The 21,037-nt window shown below is 45.3% G+C and overlaps 1 protein-coding gene across 1 annotated transcript in view; it reads right to left on the bottom strand.

Annotated features, from left to right (window-relative positions):
* Positions 1–21,037, bottom strand: part of ABCA13 (ATP binding cassette subfamily A member 13) — a 2,435,905-nt gene that overhangs the window by 39,808 nt on the left and 2,375,060 nt on the right. Inside the window, exon 51 of the mRNA XM_069216941.1 lies at positions 17,743–17,848. Within this exon, the coding sequence (XP_069073042.1) occupies positions 17,743–17,848 (106 nt within the window). The remainder of the gene's footprint in view (positions 1–17,742; positions 17,849–21,037) is intronic.

Genomic DNA, 21,037 nt, shown 5'->3' on the forward strand with positions numbered 1-21,037 from the left:
TTTAGGCGGCTGAGCCTCATCCAATCTGCGACGTCCTTCATACCCTCTTGTAGGTTGGTCTTGGCGCTGGCGGGGTCCTTGGTGAGGGAGAGTACAAGTTGGGTGTCGTCGGCGTAGGAGGTGATGATGATGTCGTGCTTGCGTACGATGTTGGCGAGGGGGCTCATGTAGACATTGAAGAGTGTCGGGCTGAGCGATGAGCCTTGAGGTACGCCGCAGATGATCTTGGTGGGTTCTGAGCGAAACGGAGGGAGGTAAACTCTTTGGGAGCGGTTAGCGAGGAAGGAGGCGATCCAGTCCAGAGCCTGGCCTTGGATCCCGGTGGAGCGTAGGCGGGTGATTAGGGTGCGGTGACAGACGGTGTCAAAGGCAGCCGAGAGGTCGAGGAGAATGAGGGCGACTGTTTCACCGTTGTCCATCAGGGTTCTGATGTCGTCTGTGACTGAGATGAGGGCGGTTTCCGTGCTGTGGTTGGTTCGGAATCCGGTTTGTGAAGGGTCGAGCAGGTTGTTGTCTTCCAGGAAGGTGGTCAGCTGTTTGTTGACGGTCTTTTCTATTACCTTGGCTGGGAAAGGTAGAAGAGAGATGGGGCGGAAGTTTTTCAGGTCGCTTGGGTCAGCCGTAGGTTTCTTTAGTAGGGCGTTGACTTCAGCGTGCTTCCAGCATTCGGGGAAGGTAGCAGAAGAAAAAGAAGAGTTGATGACGGTCTGGAGGTGCGGGGCGATGATATCGTCGGCTTTGTTAAAGATGAAGTGCGGGCAGGGGTCCGAAGGGGCGCCGGAGTGGATAGAGTTCATGATGGATTTGGTTTCTTCCGTGTTGATGTGGGTCCAGTTGTTGAGGGTGATGTCCGGGGAAGCGGGTTCAGTGGTGTATGGTTGGGTCTGGTGTCCGAAGCTGTCGTGGAGGTCGCTGATCTTGCGATGGAAGAAAGTGGCGAGGGATTCGCACAAATCCTGTGAGGGCGTGACGGCGTTGGCGCTGGCGCTGGGGTTGGAGAACTCTTTGACGATGCTGAAGAGTTCTCTGCTGTTGTGGCTGTTTTTGTCTAGTCTGTCGGTGAAAAAGTTCCTTTTGGCAGTGCGGATCAGGTGGTGGTGTTCGCGTGTAGCGTTCTTGAGGGCGGTCATGTTGTCAGCGGTGTGGTCCTTGCGCCAGGCCTTCTCAAGGGCACGACAAGTTTTCTTTGATTCTTTGAGGGTGTCAGAGAACCAGAGAGGTTTTTTGGTGTTGGTCTGTCGATGCGTGCGTTTGAGGGGAGCAAGGTTGTCAGCGCAGTTGGAGATCCAGTTTGTGAGGTTGAGAGCTGCTGCAAGGACAGACACAAGCACCACAAACACCACCACTACCATGCACACACACAACATTCAGATGCAGACATGCCAACATCCACTCCCTTCACCAACTCCTCCACCAGCTCCCCCTTACAGTCACAACACCACTCACACCTGCAGTCAGCACCTCATCAGACCCAGATCCTGCCACCTGTGCCATCACTGGCACTGTCACTAAAATATCAGACCCCCATACATGCACCCCTTACACCACATGAACACACACCACAATCAACAACCCCAAATGCAGCACATCCACACCACCCAAACTTTCACTCACACATCCCCCTGCCATCTCCCTGCATCTCCTCCACCAAGTACACCTAAACGCCCACACTCCCCCACCCAACACTCACCCAGCACACACAATGCACACACCCACACACCTGCATCCAAGGCACCTTCATCACGCACCTCTGAACTATGCCCACTCCCTCCACTCCCAAATGTCCTTTCCACGACCTGCCTTGTGCCCCTAAGAAACGTTTCCTGACTGAGTTTTCCCTGTTCCCCACCACTGGCCCATTCCCTGTTCCTCCCATGCACCATGCTACCCTTCCCAGATCCCTGCCTTCCACCTCCCAGGCCTCTACTGGTGTTCGCCATGACCCTCCCGTGCCTAAGACGTTCACCCCCAGCAAGGCAACAGTTACCCCTCCCACAGCCAAGGCCAAGTCCACTTCCTCCAATTCCAGGGATTGGTCCAAACCACCTCTGTTCAGGGGCAAGCCTAGGGACCCCCCTCCAGACCCAGCCCAAAGGACCCCCCCCTCCAAGCCCAGCCTGAAGGACACCCACAGCACAAACCCCCCTCATCCCTGAGGTGCCTGCATGCCCCTGCCCAGTGGAGGCCAGCACTTTGCAGTCAGGAGTTAAGTTGGAGCCTTATCCAGTACCTTGTGTTGTTGGGGCACAATGGACTATATTGGACTGGCCCTTGGGGCTCATTGTACATAGTTTTGTTGTTTTTACGTTATTTATTATATAGGCACCACTGCACCATTGGTGTCAATGGAGACAACCTTGTCCTGGCTTTCCTCCACATGTATGTGTCGTAGTTATGAGTTTTGGCATGTATGTGTGTGTGTATGCGTGTGGCTAGCCGTGTGTGTGTGTTTTGTTTGTGTGTGTGTGTGTGTTTGCACTAATGTCCTTCTCTTCAGTGTGTTGTAGGCTGGTGTACTTACGGTTGGTGTCTTGGTCAATGTCGCTGGTCCTGGAAGTCTATGGCCAGCAGGAGCATTGGGAAGACTTGCAATTCGCATGCCATTGGGTCTACGGACGTGCCTTTGTTCCTGAAGATGAGTGTTCCCTTTTATGTTGTTCATTTCTGCCATGTTTTTCATGGTACTGAGACTGCCCCGGAAATCCTGGCGGTGTGCAGACTTGTAATACGGATGTGGGAAATTTCCTGACCGCCGGCCTGGAGAAGCGTGCCGCCGGTTGCAGCAGTCCGTCCACACTGGCAGTTGTACAGAAACCTGGCTGTTTTCTGCAGTTGCCTTCCCCTGACTCATAATATGGTGGTATTCATTGCTGGGCACGTGACGGTCTGACCGCCACCTTCACTGTGGCGGTCCCCTGACCACCAAAGTCATAATGAGGGCCTCAGTGTAAAAGTGCCTGCAATGGTACAGTACATGGAGTATCCTGGGTTCTACTTTAGGAAGCCCAGGCCTGCCTGGTGAAGACAGGCAGAGTAAAGGAATTCCCCCAGACATTTTTTGTTTTGCTTCATTCCTGTGAGCTGGGTGGGCCACAGACTGGGCCTTTACACTTCAAAAGGTTGCATTTTGATTCAGTGACAGATCACAGGGAAGGGGGCTAGACACATCTGAGGAAGGAGAAAGGTCTGATAAAGGAATCAAAAAGAGTTGGGTTGAGACACCTGGATTAACCGTTTGATGCACGTATCACTGTGGCTGACATCCAGGTGTGAACTCTGGTTCCTCCTAGGAACTGTGTTGTGGGACAATCAGCTGCATAGTTTTGCCTGGTGTGACAGGCAGTCTTTCAAGTGGAAAGGAGTAAAAGAAAAATGTACACTTCAAAAGAAAAAGAACCAACATAAAAGTTCAAAGATTAAGACCCTAAATCACTTTTTGTGTTTGGAAATGGACCATAAGAAGTGGGGGGGCTAGACCCCAAACTTTGTTTCTATCAAGCAGACAAATGGTGTGGGTGAGAAGAGGAAGCTCTGGAAGATTTTTGCCTGTGACTGGGGGACAAGGCCTGCTAGTCTCCCAGCTGGGTGAGGGGACATCACGCAAGGAAACTAAGTCCACCAGCCATGGAGCCCGGAGCCCCAGTGCTTGCCAAGGTCAGTGTGCCCTGTGAGGAAAAGGAAAGAGTTGAAGGCAGCAAAGTCCAGTGGGGATCCCTACTAAAAGGGCTCTCTGAGTAAGGTTTGAGGCAACCACTGTGCATCGATTGGTCATTTCCCATGTGCAGTGCTATCTTGGTGGCCCCCATATTCCAGGAGAGGGCTGCTGTGGACTGAGCAGTGATAAGCACCGTCCAGGACTTTCCAAAACCAAGACTGTGTTGTGTTGACCCAGAATGACAGAGGGGGCCACCGCTGAAGTTACTGCTGCAAAAGTGAAGAGACTCAGGACCACAGAGGTAGAGGCTATTGCACCATAGAAGTCCAAGCTCGATTTGTAAAGTACCTAGGCAACCTTGTATGCCAGGAAGGGCTGCCAGTACAGATGCTGCCAAAATGTTTGGGCAATCACCTGAGAAAAGACTGAGGAGGCTGTCGGCGGGTCAAGCACACACAGCAAGATGTGCCCCTGACTGACCCCCGAGGACTGTGGAGGGTGTCGTAAATGACAACACACCCACGCTGCTCTCCAGTCTGAGCTGAAGGACTGGATACATTTACTCTGACTTGCTTCGAAGTTGAACCATGAAGGAATTTATACACGAAGCACAGTAACTGAAAGGTAATACGTTCAGAGATTGGGAACAGATTACATTTTCTTTAGGAGTCAGAGATTTTACCTTTTTTCATATGAGACTGGAGATGGCTCCAACAGTGATGTTTTGAGTGAATAAGGCTGTACTATTAATTTATAGGCACACTTTTTACCAATGATTAGGGCTTGTATACTTTATTTACAGTTGACCAGAATAGACCATCCTACTCTCCATGCATAGTATCATAAACCTACCCATCCTAAATATCAAAGGTCGGCAAGTCACTTATCTTACAATTAGACATGCCATTCTCCAACAGCTGACGTTATATTCTCTGAAGATAGGCCATCCAACAGTTGTCGACTCGCCGGTTTCTTCTTTTTGTTATACTCAAAAAATAGGTCATCCAGCGTTTCAATGTATGGTCATTTACTATCCAGTGATAGCATTTCTGTTGTTGCTTTATTACAACTTTATCCCCATTTTTGCCTTTCCTGTGATTTAATCCATTCTTCCATTGATTTACCTCTGTGCTCACCATGATTTGTTTACCTGAGATTAGCAATCCATATGTATTTTGCTATAGATTACACGTTAATGCTATGTCTGTTTTTTATGACTGTCTTTTCTTTTCTACTCCTTGGCACCATCCTCCAAATTTAAGTATTTAAGGTTTATGTAGTCAGTTACAATTATGAGCTACAGCTGCCTTGTGCATAGCCAAATCTCCGATTGCTATGTGCCGTTTTTTCCTTATTGGCTTCTCTCATGAACGCAATGTTCTCTGGTTTGGATACCTCTCGTGTGATGCTCCTTAGCTTAGAGTCCTTTCACACAATGTTCCGTGGATATGCTACTTCTCGCATGTTGTGCCCTGGACTGTGTACATGATCGGTGTTACAGGTTCCTACGGCTGTTTTTCTGTTGTTATTCTGAACCCAGTTCTCCTTCGTTGTCATTTTCAGTACTGACGTGATACATTGCCTTGGGTTGCACAAAATAAGATGCTGCCAAAAGGGAGCTGGTGTCCTACATAGTAGACATGGCATAATAACGTTCTTGTCTTTTACTTTATTGCTGATGGAAGACAGTGGTAAATGGCATTTGCATATTATACTCGCCTCCATCTCCATCATAAAAGTTTACATTTCCTAAGCGCTAAAGCTGGGGAAATTAACATTTCCGACCACTGTGTCTACTACTGGATTTCTCACAAAAACAAAAACTTTACATATAATCACTCACTATTTATATTCCGCTTTTCGTTTATGTCGGCTTTACTTTAGCAAGCATGATGTCTTTATGTACAAAGAATGTTTATAGAGGAGATCTCCGAAAATGTCATTAGAGATCAATCAAACGTAATCATATTAATTGAAGACACAAAGCACTCTAATGCACTGCACCCTTTACTAAGTAAGCCAAGGTCACGTTTGTTCATATTTAGTTAGTGTTTCACAATCTACAGGCTGAAGTTTTGCAAACATGTTGACCTTTAGTTGACTGCATGAAAAAACCTGAGGCGCACAGTGTGAATCACACGAAAAAAAGTCTAGGTCACATTGGTTTTTCGTTTAATTGCTTGCTAAGAAGGGAGTTCTCTTTTCATGTGGCCATGTTTCAGTTAAAAAATATCAAGATAATAAAATGTGCTTATGACCAAAAAGATACATTGAATGCTTCCGATTGTTCAGCAAGTAGGACACTATCCGGACACAATTCTGCCTTTTCAAGACTGAATATGAAAAGTTAACAAAAATGTATTTTTTTGTAAGAATGAAAGTTTAATCTCAATGACATTATCATTAAGTCACAGTAAAGCGATAGGGCCTTTGATTGATATGGATGGAGTAACCACTGAAGTGAAAGCTACCGCAAATTGTTATTCCTATCATTCAGTCCTTGGGCCATATTTATACTCCGTTTGCGCCGAAATTGCGTCGTTTTTTTTGACGCAATTTCGACGCAAAACTAACGCCAACTAACGCCATATTTATACTATGGCGTTAGAGGCGAATAGCGCCAAAGTTCCCGGAATGTGCGTCATTTTTTAGCGTGAACCCCTTCCTTGCGTTAATGATATGCAAGGGAGGCGTTCCCGTCTAAAAAATGACTCCCAGGACTTTACGTGGTATTTATACTCCCGGGCAAAAGAGACGCCCGGGAGTTGGCGTGGCTAAAAACGGCGCATTTGCGCCACTTTTTAACGCCTGCTCAGGGCAGGCGTTAAGGGGCCTGTGGGCTCAAAATGAGCCCACAGGTGCCCTCCCATGCCCCCAGGGACCCCCCCTGCCACCCTTGCCCACCCCAGGAGGACCCCCAAGGATGGAGGGACCCACCCCAGGGACATTCAGGTAAGTTCAGGTAAGTATAATTTTTTATTTTTTATATTTTTTTTTGGTGGCATAGGGGGGCCTTATTTGTGCCCCCCTACATGCCACTATGCCCAATGGCCATGCCCAGGGGACAGAAGTCCCCTGGGCATGGCCATTGGGCAAGGGGGCATGACTCCTATCTTTACAATGATAGGAGTCATGTTGATGGGGGATGGGCGTCGTTAAAAAATGGCGCAAGTCGGGTTAAGACGATTTTTTCGACGTAACCTGACTTGCCCCATTTTAAGACGCCCATGCGCCATTTTCCCCCTACGCCGGCGCTGTCTGGTCTACGTGGTTTTTTCCCACGCAAACCAGGCAGCGCCGGTCTGATTGCGCCGTCTAACGCCATTCCATAAATACGGCGCCCGCTTGGCGCTTCAGAATGGCGTTAGACGGCGCAAAACTTTTTGACGCTAAACTGCGTTAGCGCAGTTTAGCGTCGAAAAGTATAAATATGGGCCCTTGTGCTGCTGATGGCAAATTGCAGTAACACACAACGTTGTCGGATAAATCGTGTTGCCTCTGCAAATTTCAAAATTCCTGTCAAAGTGATCCAAGAGGAAAACTTAAAAACAATGAAGTCTCCGTAGCTGTGATTTTTTTCACACAGGATTATAATCGTGTCCCCGTCCTTCTGCGGTGAAAATATTTGGGGGCATATTTATACTCCGTTTGCGCCAAATTTGCGTCGTTTTTTTCGACGCAAATTCGACGCAAAACTAACTCCATATTTATACTTTGGCGTTAGACGCGTCTAGCGCCAAAGTTCATGGACTTAGCGTCATTTTTTTGCGTGAACACCTTCCTTGCGTTAATGATATGCAAGGTAGGCGTTCCCGTCTTAAAAAATGACTGCGATGCATATGCGTCGTATTTATACTCCCGGGCAAAAATGACGCCCGGGAGTGGGCGGGACTAAAAAACCTGCATTTGCGCCGGATTTTAGCGCCTGGGTCAGGGCAGGCGTTAAGGGACCTGTGGGCTCAGAATGAGCCCAGAGGTGCCCTCCCAAGCCCCCAGGGACACCCCTTGCCCACCCCAGGAAGACACCCAAGGATGGAGGGACCCATCCCAGGGAAGAAAAGGTAAGTTGTGGTAAGTATTTTTTTAAATTATTTTTTTGGCATAGGGGGGCCTGATTTGTGCCCCCCTACATGCCACTATGCCCAATGACCATGCCCAGGGGACAGAAGTCCCCTGGGCATGGCCATTGGGCAAGGGGGCATGACTCCTGTCTTTGCTAAGACAGGAGTCATGTTAATGGCGTCTGGGAGCCCAAAAAAAATGGCGCAAATCGGGTTAAGACGATTTTTTTGCCTCAGCCTGACTTGCCCCATTTTTGGACGCCCAAACGCCATTTTTCCCTACGCCGGCGCTGCCTGGTGTACGTGGTTTTTTTTCACGCACACCAGGCAGCGCCGGTCGGCTAACGCCGGCTAACGCCATTCAATAAATACGGCACCCGCATGGCGCTTCAGAATGGCGTTAGCCGGCGCTCATTTTTTTGGCGCAAAACTGCGTTAGCGCAGTTTTGCGTCAAAAAGTATAAATATGGGCCTTGAAATCTTCAATTTGCAGAAAATGTTCCAATAGACCTGCTCCCCTGCGAAAAGTATGTATATCTACAAGACTTGGCTTTTAGACTCCAGTCAAACGTTTCTAGTTAGAGGAAACTTCCAATACCTCATGTTTAATATACAATGAAGAATTTCATTTTCCAACTAGTCATCAGGAGTTCTCCAGAATAGGCAACATCTTCTATCCTCAGCTCCTTTTGTATCCTCCAGCCACAGGAGAAAATTCTAACAGGAACAAGCAAGAGACATGTCTAATAGTAGCGGGTCAACTTGTACTCTTTGAGTGAGGCAGAAGCTTTCCTCTCTCAGGACCTTCTCCACTGTTCTGCCACTGCTAGGAGGCATGGGACCTGCAACCCTAACCTTACTAGGTCAGCTGAAAGGCTTGCACTACCAGACCTAGTTAAAAAGGCAGGATCAGAAGCCCAGACAAAATAATTTTAAAATTGAGAAAATGTATACTCTTAACTCATCATGGAGGTAAGCATCAGGCATGGAAGTATAGCGTTATGGTTAGATTAAGACAAAATGTCTCCTTTGAGGGAGCAAACATGGGGGCATATTTACAAGCCCCTTGCGCCACATTAGTGCCGCCATAGCATAATTTGTTTTACGCTAAGGTGGCAGTAAGGTGGCTTTTCTGCTGCCCCATATTTACAAAGCTGTGCAGTGCATGCATTGTGCCACTTTGTAAACCCTTGCGCCACATTATGTTAAAATGATGCACCCATTATATTCAATGGGCCTCCCGGAGCTTTGCTTCATTAGCTTAACAATTTTTGATGCTAGTGAGTAAAGCGTCACAATAGAGTCAAAAGGTTTGATGTAGTTGTGCTCACGACCGCCATGGTACACCGTATTGTAAACACAGCACAACCATGGTTAGGTGCCGGTAAGGGAGGGTGCGCAAGAAAAGCGGCGCATCATCCATGATGTGCCACTTTCTTTTAAATATGCCCCTTGGTAGGTTATAGGGTAAGCCAGTCATCTATTAGATGGTCTTTTAGATGACAGTCTTCTTGGTCATAATTTTGAGAACAGAATCCACAACATCTGACATGGTTTCCTTGAACATGACACCATGGACTTCTCAAACGGAGGACAAACAAAATTTAAAAGGTCATAAATGCCCTGCTTTCCTTGTTGCACCTCTCTGTATGAGAATGACAGGCATTTAGGGGGTCATTGTGACCCCGGTAGTAGGTGATAATATGGCAGTAGTACTGCCAACAGGCTGGTGGTACATACCGCCACATTATGACATTGGCAGGTTGGCTGTAGACAATCCACCAATTTACTGCCTACCACCATGGTTTTCGTGGCGTTCGTAACACCACTAAAACCATGGTGGTAGGCCCTACCAGTGACAGGGAATTCCTTCCCTGTGGCTGGTAGGAGGCTCACTCACCCACCCAAACACTCCCCAGACACCCCCCACTCCATCCACGCTCCCCACTTCCGATCCCCATCACCCCCATAAACGCACACACTCACAGACACGCACCACACATGCACACACTCACTCACACTGGCATACACGCATTCATTCATGCATGCATCCATTCATTCTCGCACACATCTGTACACACATTCACACTGACATGCAGACACGCATTCACATTTCCATTTGTACACACATTCTCACACATGCATACACCCACGCAAACAACACTACACACACAGTCACATTCACACACACACTCACACATTCATTCACACAACCCCCCACACACACACACACACACACACACACACAACGCCCCCCAACCCCCTCCCCTGTCAGAAGCCCAACTTACCTGCATCCAGGGGGTCTTCCGGCAAGGAACGGGGCGCTGCAACCACCAGCAGCGCCCACCAGCAGAACACTGCCAGACCGTATCATTATACAGCTTGCGGTAGTCTTCTGGCGTGGCACTGCTGGTGGTAGCAGCGACACCTTACCACCATCCGCCAGTATGGCCACATCCGGATGTCCGCCCTTCTTGTGGCGGAAGTGCGGCTGTGGTCATAATGTGGCGAACGGATGGTAGCCGCCGTGATGGTCTTTTGGCAGCCGTCACCGTGACGGTAGACGGCTTATACCGTCATTGTCATAATGTGGGCCTTAATCTGATCTCATATTTCCTTCTCAGAGTCTCTTAAAGTCCCCTCCCTACTCATACTTTTCCTGGCATTGCTGAATCTTCCTGCAACCTAGGTAGCTAGTTTAGGAAGTATATGGAGTTGAAAACCTACAATGTGCCTCACAATCATCCCATCCCACATCATTTGTGTGTATTTTGACATGAGGTTTGTTCCACAATCTATGACTACCTACTTGGGGAATCCTACCCATGGTAAAATATCCAACTTGGCAAGGACACTCCGTGGATAGTGACTGCCCTGTTCACTGCACAGCTTGAGGGTACATGGTGGCATTATTCACAACCACCAGAAAATAACACTTCCCAGAGCAGTTTTTAGATTGTTTCCCATCCCTACTCTCTCAAAAGGAGTCATAACTACTGGATGAGAAATACGGGGCATCTTACACCTACCCCATGACTTGCCACTGATTTGGTAGATAATTCAGAAAATACAGTACTCATTTGCTTTGGCTACCATCTTGTGCCTGTACAAATACCAACAAGCTTGTTATTGGTCATTTCAAGGTGCCCAGCTGAAGTGGTGCATAGAGCCAGTTTGAAAAGGAACTCTCAATCACTATTGTGCTCCTAATCTTCTAGAGGCCCTCAGAAACTTGTCTCTTCTCAGTAGATGGTGAACAGCATGCACTGTTACCCTCATCCTGTGCCTTAGGTCCCCCCTAAAGGCTAAAGAATGTGGTAAATTCTCTTTGGGCTTTATAGCAATCTTCTTGGACTGGTTTTTCTACAACTTGTAACTCTCAGAGGTAGTTTCCTCTTGATCCTTGGATACTTCTCTGTCAGTCTTTGAAGTCTGTTTTACTCTTTTCCTTAGAAATTTAGTCAATTGTTCCAGGATCTGCATCCTCTGAACCCCTCTAAGTTGCTACCTCAGCTATGATGGGCATAACATCCATCTTGACCTGCCTTAACATTTCAGCATGTATGTCCTAACTTAACAAGGGATTCACAGGCAGGCCAGAACTTGACAATTACCTTCTTCTGGGCAGTAACCTTGAAAGCCACAGTTACTATCATAATAGGTAGTACAATACGTCACTGATGATATCAACCACTTAGTGGATTTTGTATGACACATACACTTCTAGAAACTCCACCTTGTCCTCTGTCTTGCTCACTCACGTACCTGAAACTAGCAACAGAGATACTGGAAGCCCATTTAACAAAGACTTCTGGAGGTACATGGCCATGTTGAGAGCTAGAGCTTCAAAATGTACCTCCTTTCCCATTAAAGAAACAAGGAAAACGTTTTCAACCCCTCCATCACCACTGGTCATTCTCAAATTTACATGCCACACTTATTCTTCAGAGTGGTGCCTATGAGTGGGGCATAATGGATGCTTTTTGGTGCAGTTTGCACATTCTCATTAGTGTCCGTACTAAAGGCAGCCAGATCAGAGCTGCTTCATCTGGAATATGTCCAATGATTTCTTCCACCATGGTACCCACCAACCTTCTCTACTGAAGTGCCATTGGTTCCCCTCTCCTTAATCTGTCGCTCTGGAGGAATCTCTGTTTTATTATTCCCTATGTTCTCTACTCTTAATCACCTGGCAGAAGTCTCATCGACCCTTCTTTTGACTTCAATGGGATTTCCTGAAAAAAACACTTATGCTAATACACAGATCATCCCTCTACCCAGAGATTGTAGACTTTAGAGATTGTAGTCCACTAAATGCTCATATATCTCAGGAAAACAGTTACAAAAGAACAGAGAGTCATGCTGAAATCGTGCAATCAGCTTAAGTAACATTATTGCAAATTCATCCAGCCATATAGTGATTTCAAAGAAGCATCCACCCAATCCTTCTTGGTCTAGTGACAAAGTTTATAACTACAAATTCTGCAAAATATATTTAGTATAACACAAAGTTATCCAAAATGTAAAAACTGCCTCTGTATATTTATTTTAGCACAAATTACTTCAATTTGGACATCAGGATGCATTGTACTGTACAAATATACCACAAAAAACACAAGTACAGTGCAGAACAGCCTCTCGCATTATGGTGATTTGAAATATTCCCATGCTCCTGCATTATTATTGCGTGGCATAATTTTTCCATATGCCATAGTGTCCTTTACAGGAATTTCATGTCACAAGCATAAAGGGAACTTCGCAAAATTACTCCAGTATAGGGAAATTTCACCCAGGCTTAGTAAAGGACTTTATTTATTTGGTAGTTGTTGAACACACATAGCTAATATTTAAATTGCTGATTGTTCGAATTGGGGTCTTTGGTTGGCAGTCAGGTTATCCCCTGTCCAAGCAAGGACCCTCACTCTGGTGAGGGTAAGTCACACGCTATCCAAACTATCCTGTGCCCACCCTCTGGTAGTTTGGCACTGAGCAGTCAGGCTGAACTTAGAAGGCAATGTGTAAAGTATTTGTGCAATAAATCATGCAATAACAACGTATAACACCACAAAAATACACCACACAGTGTTTAGAAAAATATAGAATATTTAACTGGTTAAATTTAAGTCAAAACGATCAAGATTTGATAAGTACACATTGAAATATCACTTTAGGGAATGATAAATAGAGCCTTTAGTTCTTAAAAGCAATTTAGTTTCTCTGGCAAGCACAAAGTACCTGGTTTGTGTCTAAATTATCCACAAGGGGCCACAGGGGAGGAGATGTGTGGAAAACGGGAAGGTGTGCATCAGTTTCTTCGGATGCACACAGATGATGCGTCAATATTTTTCCACGCAGTCAGGGCCTTGCGTCGATTTCTGGTGCAAAGACATGGATCCACTTCAGGTTGTGGGGTATTAGGACGCCCCGGGGATGATGCGGAGAAATCCTGGCCTTGCAAAACCAAGTCACAGGAGCTGGGTCGATCCAGTGGGTGATGCAACAAAATTTCTGTCGCACAGCAGGCGCTGCGTCAATTCTTCTCACAGGAAGTCGGGCTGCATTGTTCTGACTCGGCTATGCTTCGATCCAGTGAGATGTATGTCAAAGTTCCGGTCGCAACACTGGCTCCTCTTGGGGAGCTAGACTGCGATGCAGGCTGTGCGTCGTTTCTGGCAGGCTGTGCGTCAAATTTTCACCACACAAAGAGTTCTTTGCAGGATTAAGTCTTTTTGGTCCTGAGACTTCAAGGAACAGGAGGCAAGCTCTATCCAAGGCCTTGGAGAGCACTTCTCAGCAGATCGAGAAGGCAGCAAGGCAGCAGGGCAACAGCAGGGCAGCAGTCCTTTGCAGAAAAGCAGTCATGTGAGTTCTTTGGGCAGACAGGCAGTTCCACTTTGCAGGTTCTGGTACAGAGTTTCTTCACCAGTGGTATCTGGTCCAGAAATGTCTGAGTTGGTAGGGTCAGAGGCCCTATTTAAATACCCAAATGTGCCTTTGAAGTGAGGGAGACTTCAAAGAGTGGCTTAGAAGTACACAAGGTCCCCTTTCAGTTCCATCCTGACAGCCGGGGTCCCAGTAGGGGGTTTGGCAGTCCATTGTGTGAGGGCAGGCCACGGTCCTTTGACATGTAAGTGTCAGGCCCTCCACCCTCCCAGCCCAGGAAGACCCATTCAGTATGCAGATGTGCGCTGGTGTGACTGACCATCCTGTGTTTGGGGTTGTCAAGTAAACCAGCCAGATGGGGATTGTAAGGCACAGAAGGATTTAAGTGAGGAGAAATGCTCACTTTCTAAACGTGGCATTTCAGAAATAGTAATATTAAATCCAACTTCACCAGTCAGCAGGATTTGGTATTATCATTCTGGCCATACTAAATATGACCTTGTTACTCCTTTCAGATCAGAATCTACCACTCAAAAAGTATAGGGTATAGGGTAGCCCTAATGTTAGCCTATGCAAGGAGCAGGCCTCACATTAGTGTAAAACGAATTTAGGAGTTTTACACTACCAGGACATATAAACTACACAGCTACATGTCCTGCCTTTTGTCTACACAGCACCCTGCTCTATGGGTTACCTACAGCCAATCTTAGGGGTGAGGTATATGTAGAAAAAGGGGAGTTTGAGGCTTGGCAAGAACTTATGAATGCCAAGTCGGATTGGCAGTGAAACTGCACACACAGGCCTTGCAATAGCAGGCCTGAGACAAGGTTAAGGGGCTACTTAAGTGGGTGGCACAATCAGTGCTGCAGGCCCACTTGTAGCATTTAATCTACAGGCCCTAGGCACAAATAGTGCATTTGACTAGGGACTTATAAGTAAATTAAATAAGCCAACTGGGTATGATCCAATGTCACCATGTTTTAAGGGAGAGTGCATATCCACTTTAGCACTGGTTAACAGTGGTAAAGTGCGCAGAGTCCTAAAACCAGCAAAAACAGAGTTGAAAAGGCAAAAAGTTGAGGGTGACCACCCTAAGGCTGTCAGGTTTAACACTGATCAAAATGGATGGAGTAGGATTTGTAATCTATATGGAAATGAAGCCAAAATGTGGATGAGAGATGTGAATGAGCTGCAAACCATCTAATTCAGAAAGAATTGTGATAAGTCCCCAGATCACTCATATTAGCTAGTCACAATAAGCAATGCCTATCTCAGAGAAAACACTCTTAGTAGATACAAAATAATTAATAACTAGGTTCAACCAGGTTAATTAGAAATGTATACATTAACGAAGAAAACTGTCACAATAACATATAACTGGAAAATGGAGCAAGGGTTAAAAGACCACAACCATCTTCCCAGAGAAAATATCATTGAAAAAATGCATGCAATGGTAATATATGGGGATGCAAAGCAAGTAAAAAGGTTCATGAGAAAACACCCCTAGTTGCTGACTTGCAAGTGACATTAGAGAGGTAAAATGGTAGGTCCTGCTAAAAGGTTTAATGTGAAGCTAAGCACTCTTTAAAGTAATAGCTGTTAAAGAACACCGCAAGATTGGACATGTGGGTAGCCTCCCTCCAAAAAAGGTTGTCTTTCTTGGGTAGGCTTGCTCCTTGTTCTCGTTCTCAAGAGATAAAGATTCAAACTTTTCTGTAAACATTCCAGTGGCACCTTTACCTTGATAGAAACTCTGTTGATCTTCACAACTGGTTCCTTCAAACCCAATTTACTCTTTCCAGTGGTTCCCAGCAAATATAGATTTGGATCGCCAGCACTTAGTCCAGTTTAAGTTGGTCTAAGTATAAGGGCCTGTGGGTTTCATTTTGGATTTCTCTGTGTTGGTATGGCACAAGATGGTCAGAATAGCTTCCTCAAAGCAAGGAAGTGTATTGACTATGTTACTGTGTCTGGAGGGTGTAGAAGTAGACAAAGAAGTGAGGAGGATGGAGACATTTCTTCCTTAAATTCAAGTCCTCATTAGCAAAACACTGCTGGTTAGTTCTTACTGAGCACTGTCCTGTGGAGGATGATGGGATGAAGGGTGGGACTGCAGTTTCTATTGTTCAAGGTGAGAAAGCTTTTAGGCAGGGCTTGTGCTTTTGTTTGACTCTGAGTACTATTAGCCAGGTAAAGAGAACTCACATTTTTTCTATGCTTATGTTTTGGGTACTCCTTCCTGGAGCCAGTCTTATTGCTTGTGGCTGTGAGAAACATCACTTTGCACAAAGGCTGTATCTGGAAAGTACATTGAAAAGAGAACCAACCCACCCGGATCTGAAGCCTTAGACAGTGGTTGCACATCTCTTGTACCGTAAATGTGTATAAAAGTGGAATCCAAACCACCCCTAGGGTTGGAGGTCAGGTAGTCCCTGTCTCCTTTCCATGCCCCCGAAGAATGTCAGGCAGAAACAAATAAAACTATGTTTGTCTTCAGAAGGTACTCAACCAAGGTCATAGACAACATATTCCATATCCTCAAAGTGACAGAATACTTGTGGGTAATAATATCTAATCGAATCTAAATTCACTACTGTTTTTTCGGGATAGATTTCCCATATTCTGTAAGTCGGTTATTTTGGAACTTTCTTAAAACACTTTACTGTTTAATGTTTAAATACTTTTTAGCCATTAAAAAATATGTCCTGCAGGAGGGTGCTAGACAAAACATACAATCTGAAATTGCATTTAGGTGTACGTGGGAAACACGTTTGTTCTCATCCACACCCAGGTCTGCATGTGGTGCAGTTTTAGAGGGGCATCCACAACAAACAGAGCAGTTAAAGAGGAAAAATTAGGACAACGGGGCGCCCTCCGCTCGGACAGAAGCAGAATACAGATTGGCCACTCTCTGAACACCCCATAAAAATGTGTGATTGGTAAAGAGCTCCTCAAAATACTTTCCAACAGTAAGGGTCCGTCCCACTCTGCTGAGCTTTACAGGAGTTCTGCACAGCCATGGTTGGCTTACCGGGGTGCCAAGTATTGTTATAGGAAACAAAAAAACAGTTCTCAAAACAAACAACACAAGCAGAGCACGTGCTGTCAACACATAAACAGAGCACACCTGTTTCTCAGCTATTGATTATGAAGTATACACTGCAGAGGCTATAAACACCAGCTGTACTGAGTAATAAAACTGTTAAAATTCAACCAAAAGGACTTCCTTACACACATCATTCTATTCTCAAATATGTTTCTCCGTGCCTCTTTGTTGGTGTTATGATACTAGACAGCTTTCCGAAGAATTAAAGCATATATCACCCAACACCACATCAAATATATGCTTACAATGTAAATTCTAAATGAACAGAGAAATTTAGATCGATACCTTTCTGATAGTGTCAAATTGTTTCCTCAACATTCAGACTGAAGGCCACCAACAACCAATAACACGATTCCACCTAATAGCAAACCCTATGAATATCGTATTAATTGAGCTTCAACGGGGCTATGATGTGACAGCATAATACTATAAGAGACCATGCTGTCTGTGTCACATAAGTGATGCAAGAGTTTGAAAATAAAATTATCTTTCTGTCAGACTAAGCAATGCACAGTAGAAACACATTAGCCTGTTGTTTTTATCAGGTTAACTTGATTCTGTGCCTATGTGCAAATGAATCTATTGGGAAGCTTTAGGTATTAATTTGGTAAACCAACAGCAAAGTCAGCTTCCAGAGCTGATTTCCAAAGGAGGATTAATTTCACAATTCTATTCTTCAACGTATATTCATTCATCCATGTTAATTTTGAATAGGTTTTCTTTGTAGCTAATCAATTAACTAAAGGTGTGATGGATCACCATGGAAACAACATCGAGCCTTTCGCAGAAGCTCAGTAATACTTCCCAAAGCTTCAACATCTTAGCTTGAGCTGTTTATCTCAACAAAGAGGCTGTTTGAGAAATTTCTTGCATAAAATGCTCCCAGACCAGTTTCCTCCTGCAAACAATGTAGCACTTACTGTAAAGCTCGACGTTTATACATGGATATGTAAACATCAATAGATCAATTAATCAAAAATAAACTAACATTTCGAAAGATAATGTATGACTGATGCAGGTGAAAACATTAGTCCTACCTTAAACAGTGTCCCTGGAAAGTGTAGTTTGAGGCAATCTGAAACAGCAGTGGAAGAATTGGCATCCTTGGTAAGCCATACTTTCACAGAATAGCCATCTCCAAACCTACGGAAGAACAATCAGACATTCAAAACATGATAGCTGCCGCAGACAGGGAGCACAAAGTAATTGCCATTTGAGCGCCTGATTACATGATCCACACAAATAATGGGAGAAAAGTGCGCAGCCAGTAATTGCTTCTCTCACAAGGTATCAAAAGGTAATACGTGAACTGCAATTTACACCCGATTTCCATTTGCCCTAGCCGCAGTGCCATGATTTGACCCAACTGAGGAGGAAGAGCTAAAGGGGGAGGGAGGGTTACAGAAACTGAAATTGTTGATAGTTGCACCTCTGACATGCGGCAGGAATTTCCCTGCCACAAATCACGAATTTAAACTCCCGTTTCGGATGAAACATGCCCTTGACTTATTATGATACTCTGGTCAAAAACGCGGGGTCTGCAGCCCAACCGTAATCAGCGCCATAATAGTCTTTCCACAACATAAGCAATGAGCGTAAGCAAAGGTTGTACTGTGGAAAATAAATGTTCAAAATATTGCTCCGTCCGCACGGATCGATTCACAAATAAGTTCAAAATCTGCTCCCCCATCCTTGTGGCTCCACGTGGGTGCAGATATTGAGATTTTCTCCCATTCACAAAATATCCTTGTTTGACTTTCGCTGCATTTCAAAAGAACTCCTATCGAAGTCATTGTTTTTATTTTCTTTTGAGCCTGTCATTTCCATGGTTTGAAAATGTATGGATATTAGCTGAGACGAAAGTCAGTGTCTGCTAATTCCCCAAGTACTTCCAAAGGTAATAAAGGTCACTCAAGTTTGTGGGAGTTCACAAACGTGCAATGCTGAACACCCACTGTAATGCACAATAATTACACATTGTGCAGACTTTACTCCCTCCTAATTTTATACTCTCATGCAGTAACATTTGCGAGTCAGGGCCACACTGCCTGGTTTAAAAAGTTGTGCTGATAAATCAACAGGTGTATTTACCGGCTTCTCAGCGAACAGTATGAACAGGGAAGTTGTTGGAAAGCGTATTATTGGTAAGGGCAGGTAACTACCTACACTTAGCAATAGGCCGCTAACCCCCACTACCAGTCAGGTCTCAATACATTAATTCCTGTTCATCCCTTGGTAGCTTGGCAACGAGCGACAAGGCTTAATTTATGAGACAGGTGTGTAAACCATTTAAAAATCACAAAACAGTGAATAAGTAAAACACAAAACACAATAGCAATTCAACACCAATTTATAACAATGGTTTATACTTTTATCCTTAAAATGACACCAAAACGATTAAAATCGGATAAGAGCAACCAAGGATATGAATTTGTAAAGAATTAATGTTTTCTTGAGCATAGAAATTAAAAGCGCCAATCTGGTCATCTGGTCGCACTAGAGCACGGCAAAGTCAAAGTTTGAGGCTGATTGCTATGGAGCCCTGCTGGGCTACTGCAAGCAAGAGACCTCGGTCCAAAGTTTACCTTCTGACTTAGATTTTCTTCAGCAGGATGAAGTCACCAATCCAATCCAATGTCCCTAGAGCCCTACTCAGATACGCATCACAGAAGACCTCGGTGAAGAATTCTACCTTCGGACATAGATGATTTTTCAGGACAGAAATCTTCATGTGGGCCAAAGCTGAATCTTGATCCGATGTCCCTGGAGCCCTCTTCGGTTACGCTGTGTAGGAAGTCCCGGTCAACTTTTTACGTTCGTACTTTGTCACTTTTTTAGAGCTGTTTCCTTCCGACGATGGTCGACCCTGCACAGCAAGCCGATTTCAATGCAAGGTCATTGGATCACCTTTCCAGGAGTCCTCAGTGAAATCCTGGAAGTCTGTGGTTCTGGAGCTTTTTAGTCGGATGAACCTGAAAGTCAGGTAAAGTCACGGTTTTGGTAAGCTGGCTTGACTCACCATGACAGGTTAGTCCCTTTATGGAGCGTTTTTCCAAAAGCTCACCAAACTTCTCCAAACTTCTGAACCTTCTTCTAGAAGGTCTTTGAAGGTCCTTTGGGAGTCACAGTTCACCCCAAGGTTCCAGTAGCTCTGAGATGCTCCTTGAGGGTTAGGACTCCAACTCCCAGAATGCACCTGGTTCAAATCCACAAATGACCACTAGCTACTGGTCAGCCGGTGAGTTCCTTCAGGTTTTGATGCAGGGGACTCTGGTTAGCTATTTTTCACCTGTAGAAAGCAGGGAGACCCTTCTTGAACCAGTTGAACAACAGGCAAAATCCTTTTAGTGGTGAAGCCCAAATGTGCAGCTGGTGCAGTCCTTCATAGTGCAGAGTCCAGGTGCAGATCAGGGGTCCAGCAGGGCAGACCATCTTCTTCTGATGTTGTTCCTTGTAGAGATCTGAGGTGTGGGTGCAGCTCTGCTAAATTTATCCTTGGTTCTGGGGTGAAATGCAGGGGGAGCAACTGTCCAATCACAGGCAGGTGAATACTCTCTTCAATGACCACTTCCTGGTGTGACAAAACTCAATCCCAGGTAGCAACATTCATTAAAAATCCAAAATGGCAGAAACTGAATTTTGGAGTTTACGTCTGGCTGAGCCCACTCACTGGTGTGGCTAAAAATCCTCTCCTGCCCTCTTTTAATCTAGTCAAGAGGGTACCTAGTTGTTCGGGTTTGCAGGAAATGGGGGAGGTCCTGAGCTGCTCCAAATGTCCTTCCCTTCTTTGAAGACCAGTTTGGCTGCTCTTTCCCATCCTGTTTCATCATCTGCTGAGGCCGATCTCCTCCCCCAGGCACTTCCTTTGTGTTCAGCCCAGGCCACTTAACACCTCATCAAGGCAGCCTGGCCAGCCTCCCAGAGGCTGGCCAATCAGAGAAGGGCACCACACAGCTGAAACTGGTAACTTTTAGGAACAGTTCTAAAACTAACTCTTTCCCTGCACTAGTTATATTAAATCCGACAACGGTAAGATGGTGCATTTATTATAACGATCAGTTTGAGACCAAACTTGCCACATCTAGCTCCTTTGGAGACTTTATTGATTAAAATAAAGTCTCCCCATTTTAGCTTATGGAGCCTATTCGCTACAATGAGGAAAAAACAAATTTGGCTATTTTTCCTGACCAGGGCTTATAAAACATATTTTATAAGGTCCCTGCTTATAGTTACACTGCACCTACCCTGGAGGCAACTAGGGCACACCTTAAGGGTGACCTATATGTAGAAATAAGGTAGTATAGGGCTTTGGAAGTACTTTTAATTCCAAAG

Source organism: Pleurodeles waltl, chromosome 2_1, assembly GCF_031143425.1.
Source record: "Pleurodeles waltl isolate 20211129_DDA chromosome 2_1, aPleWal1.hap1.20221129, whole genome shotgun sequence".
Classification (NCBI taxonomy): Eukaryota; Metazoa; Chordata; class Amphibia; order Caudata; family Salamandridae; genus Pleurodeles; species Pleurodeles waltl.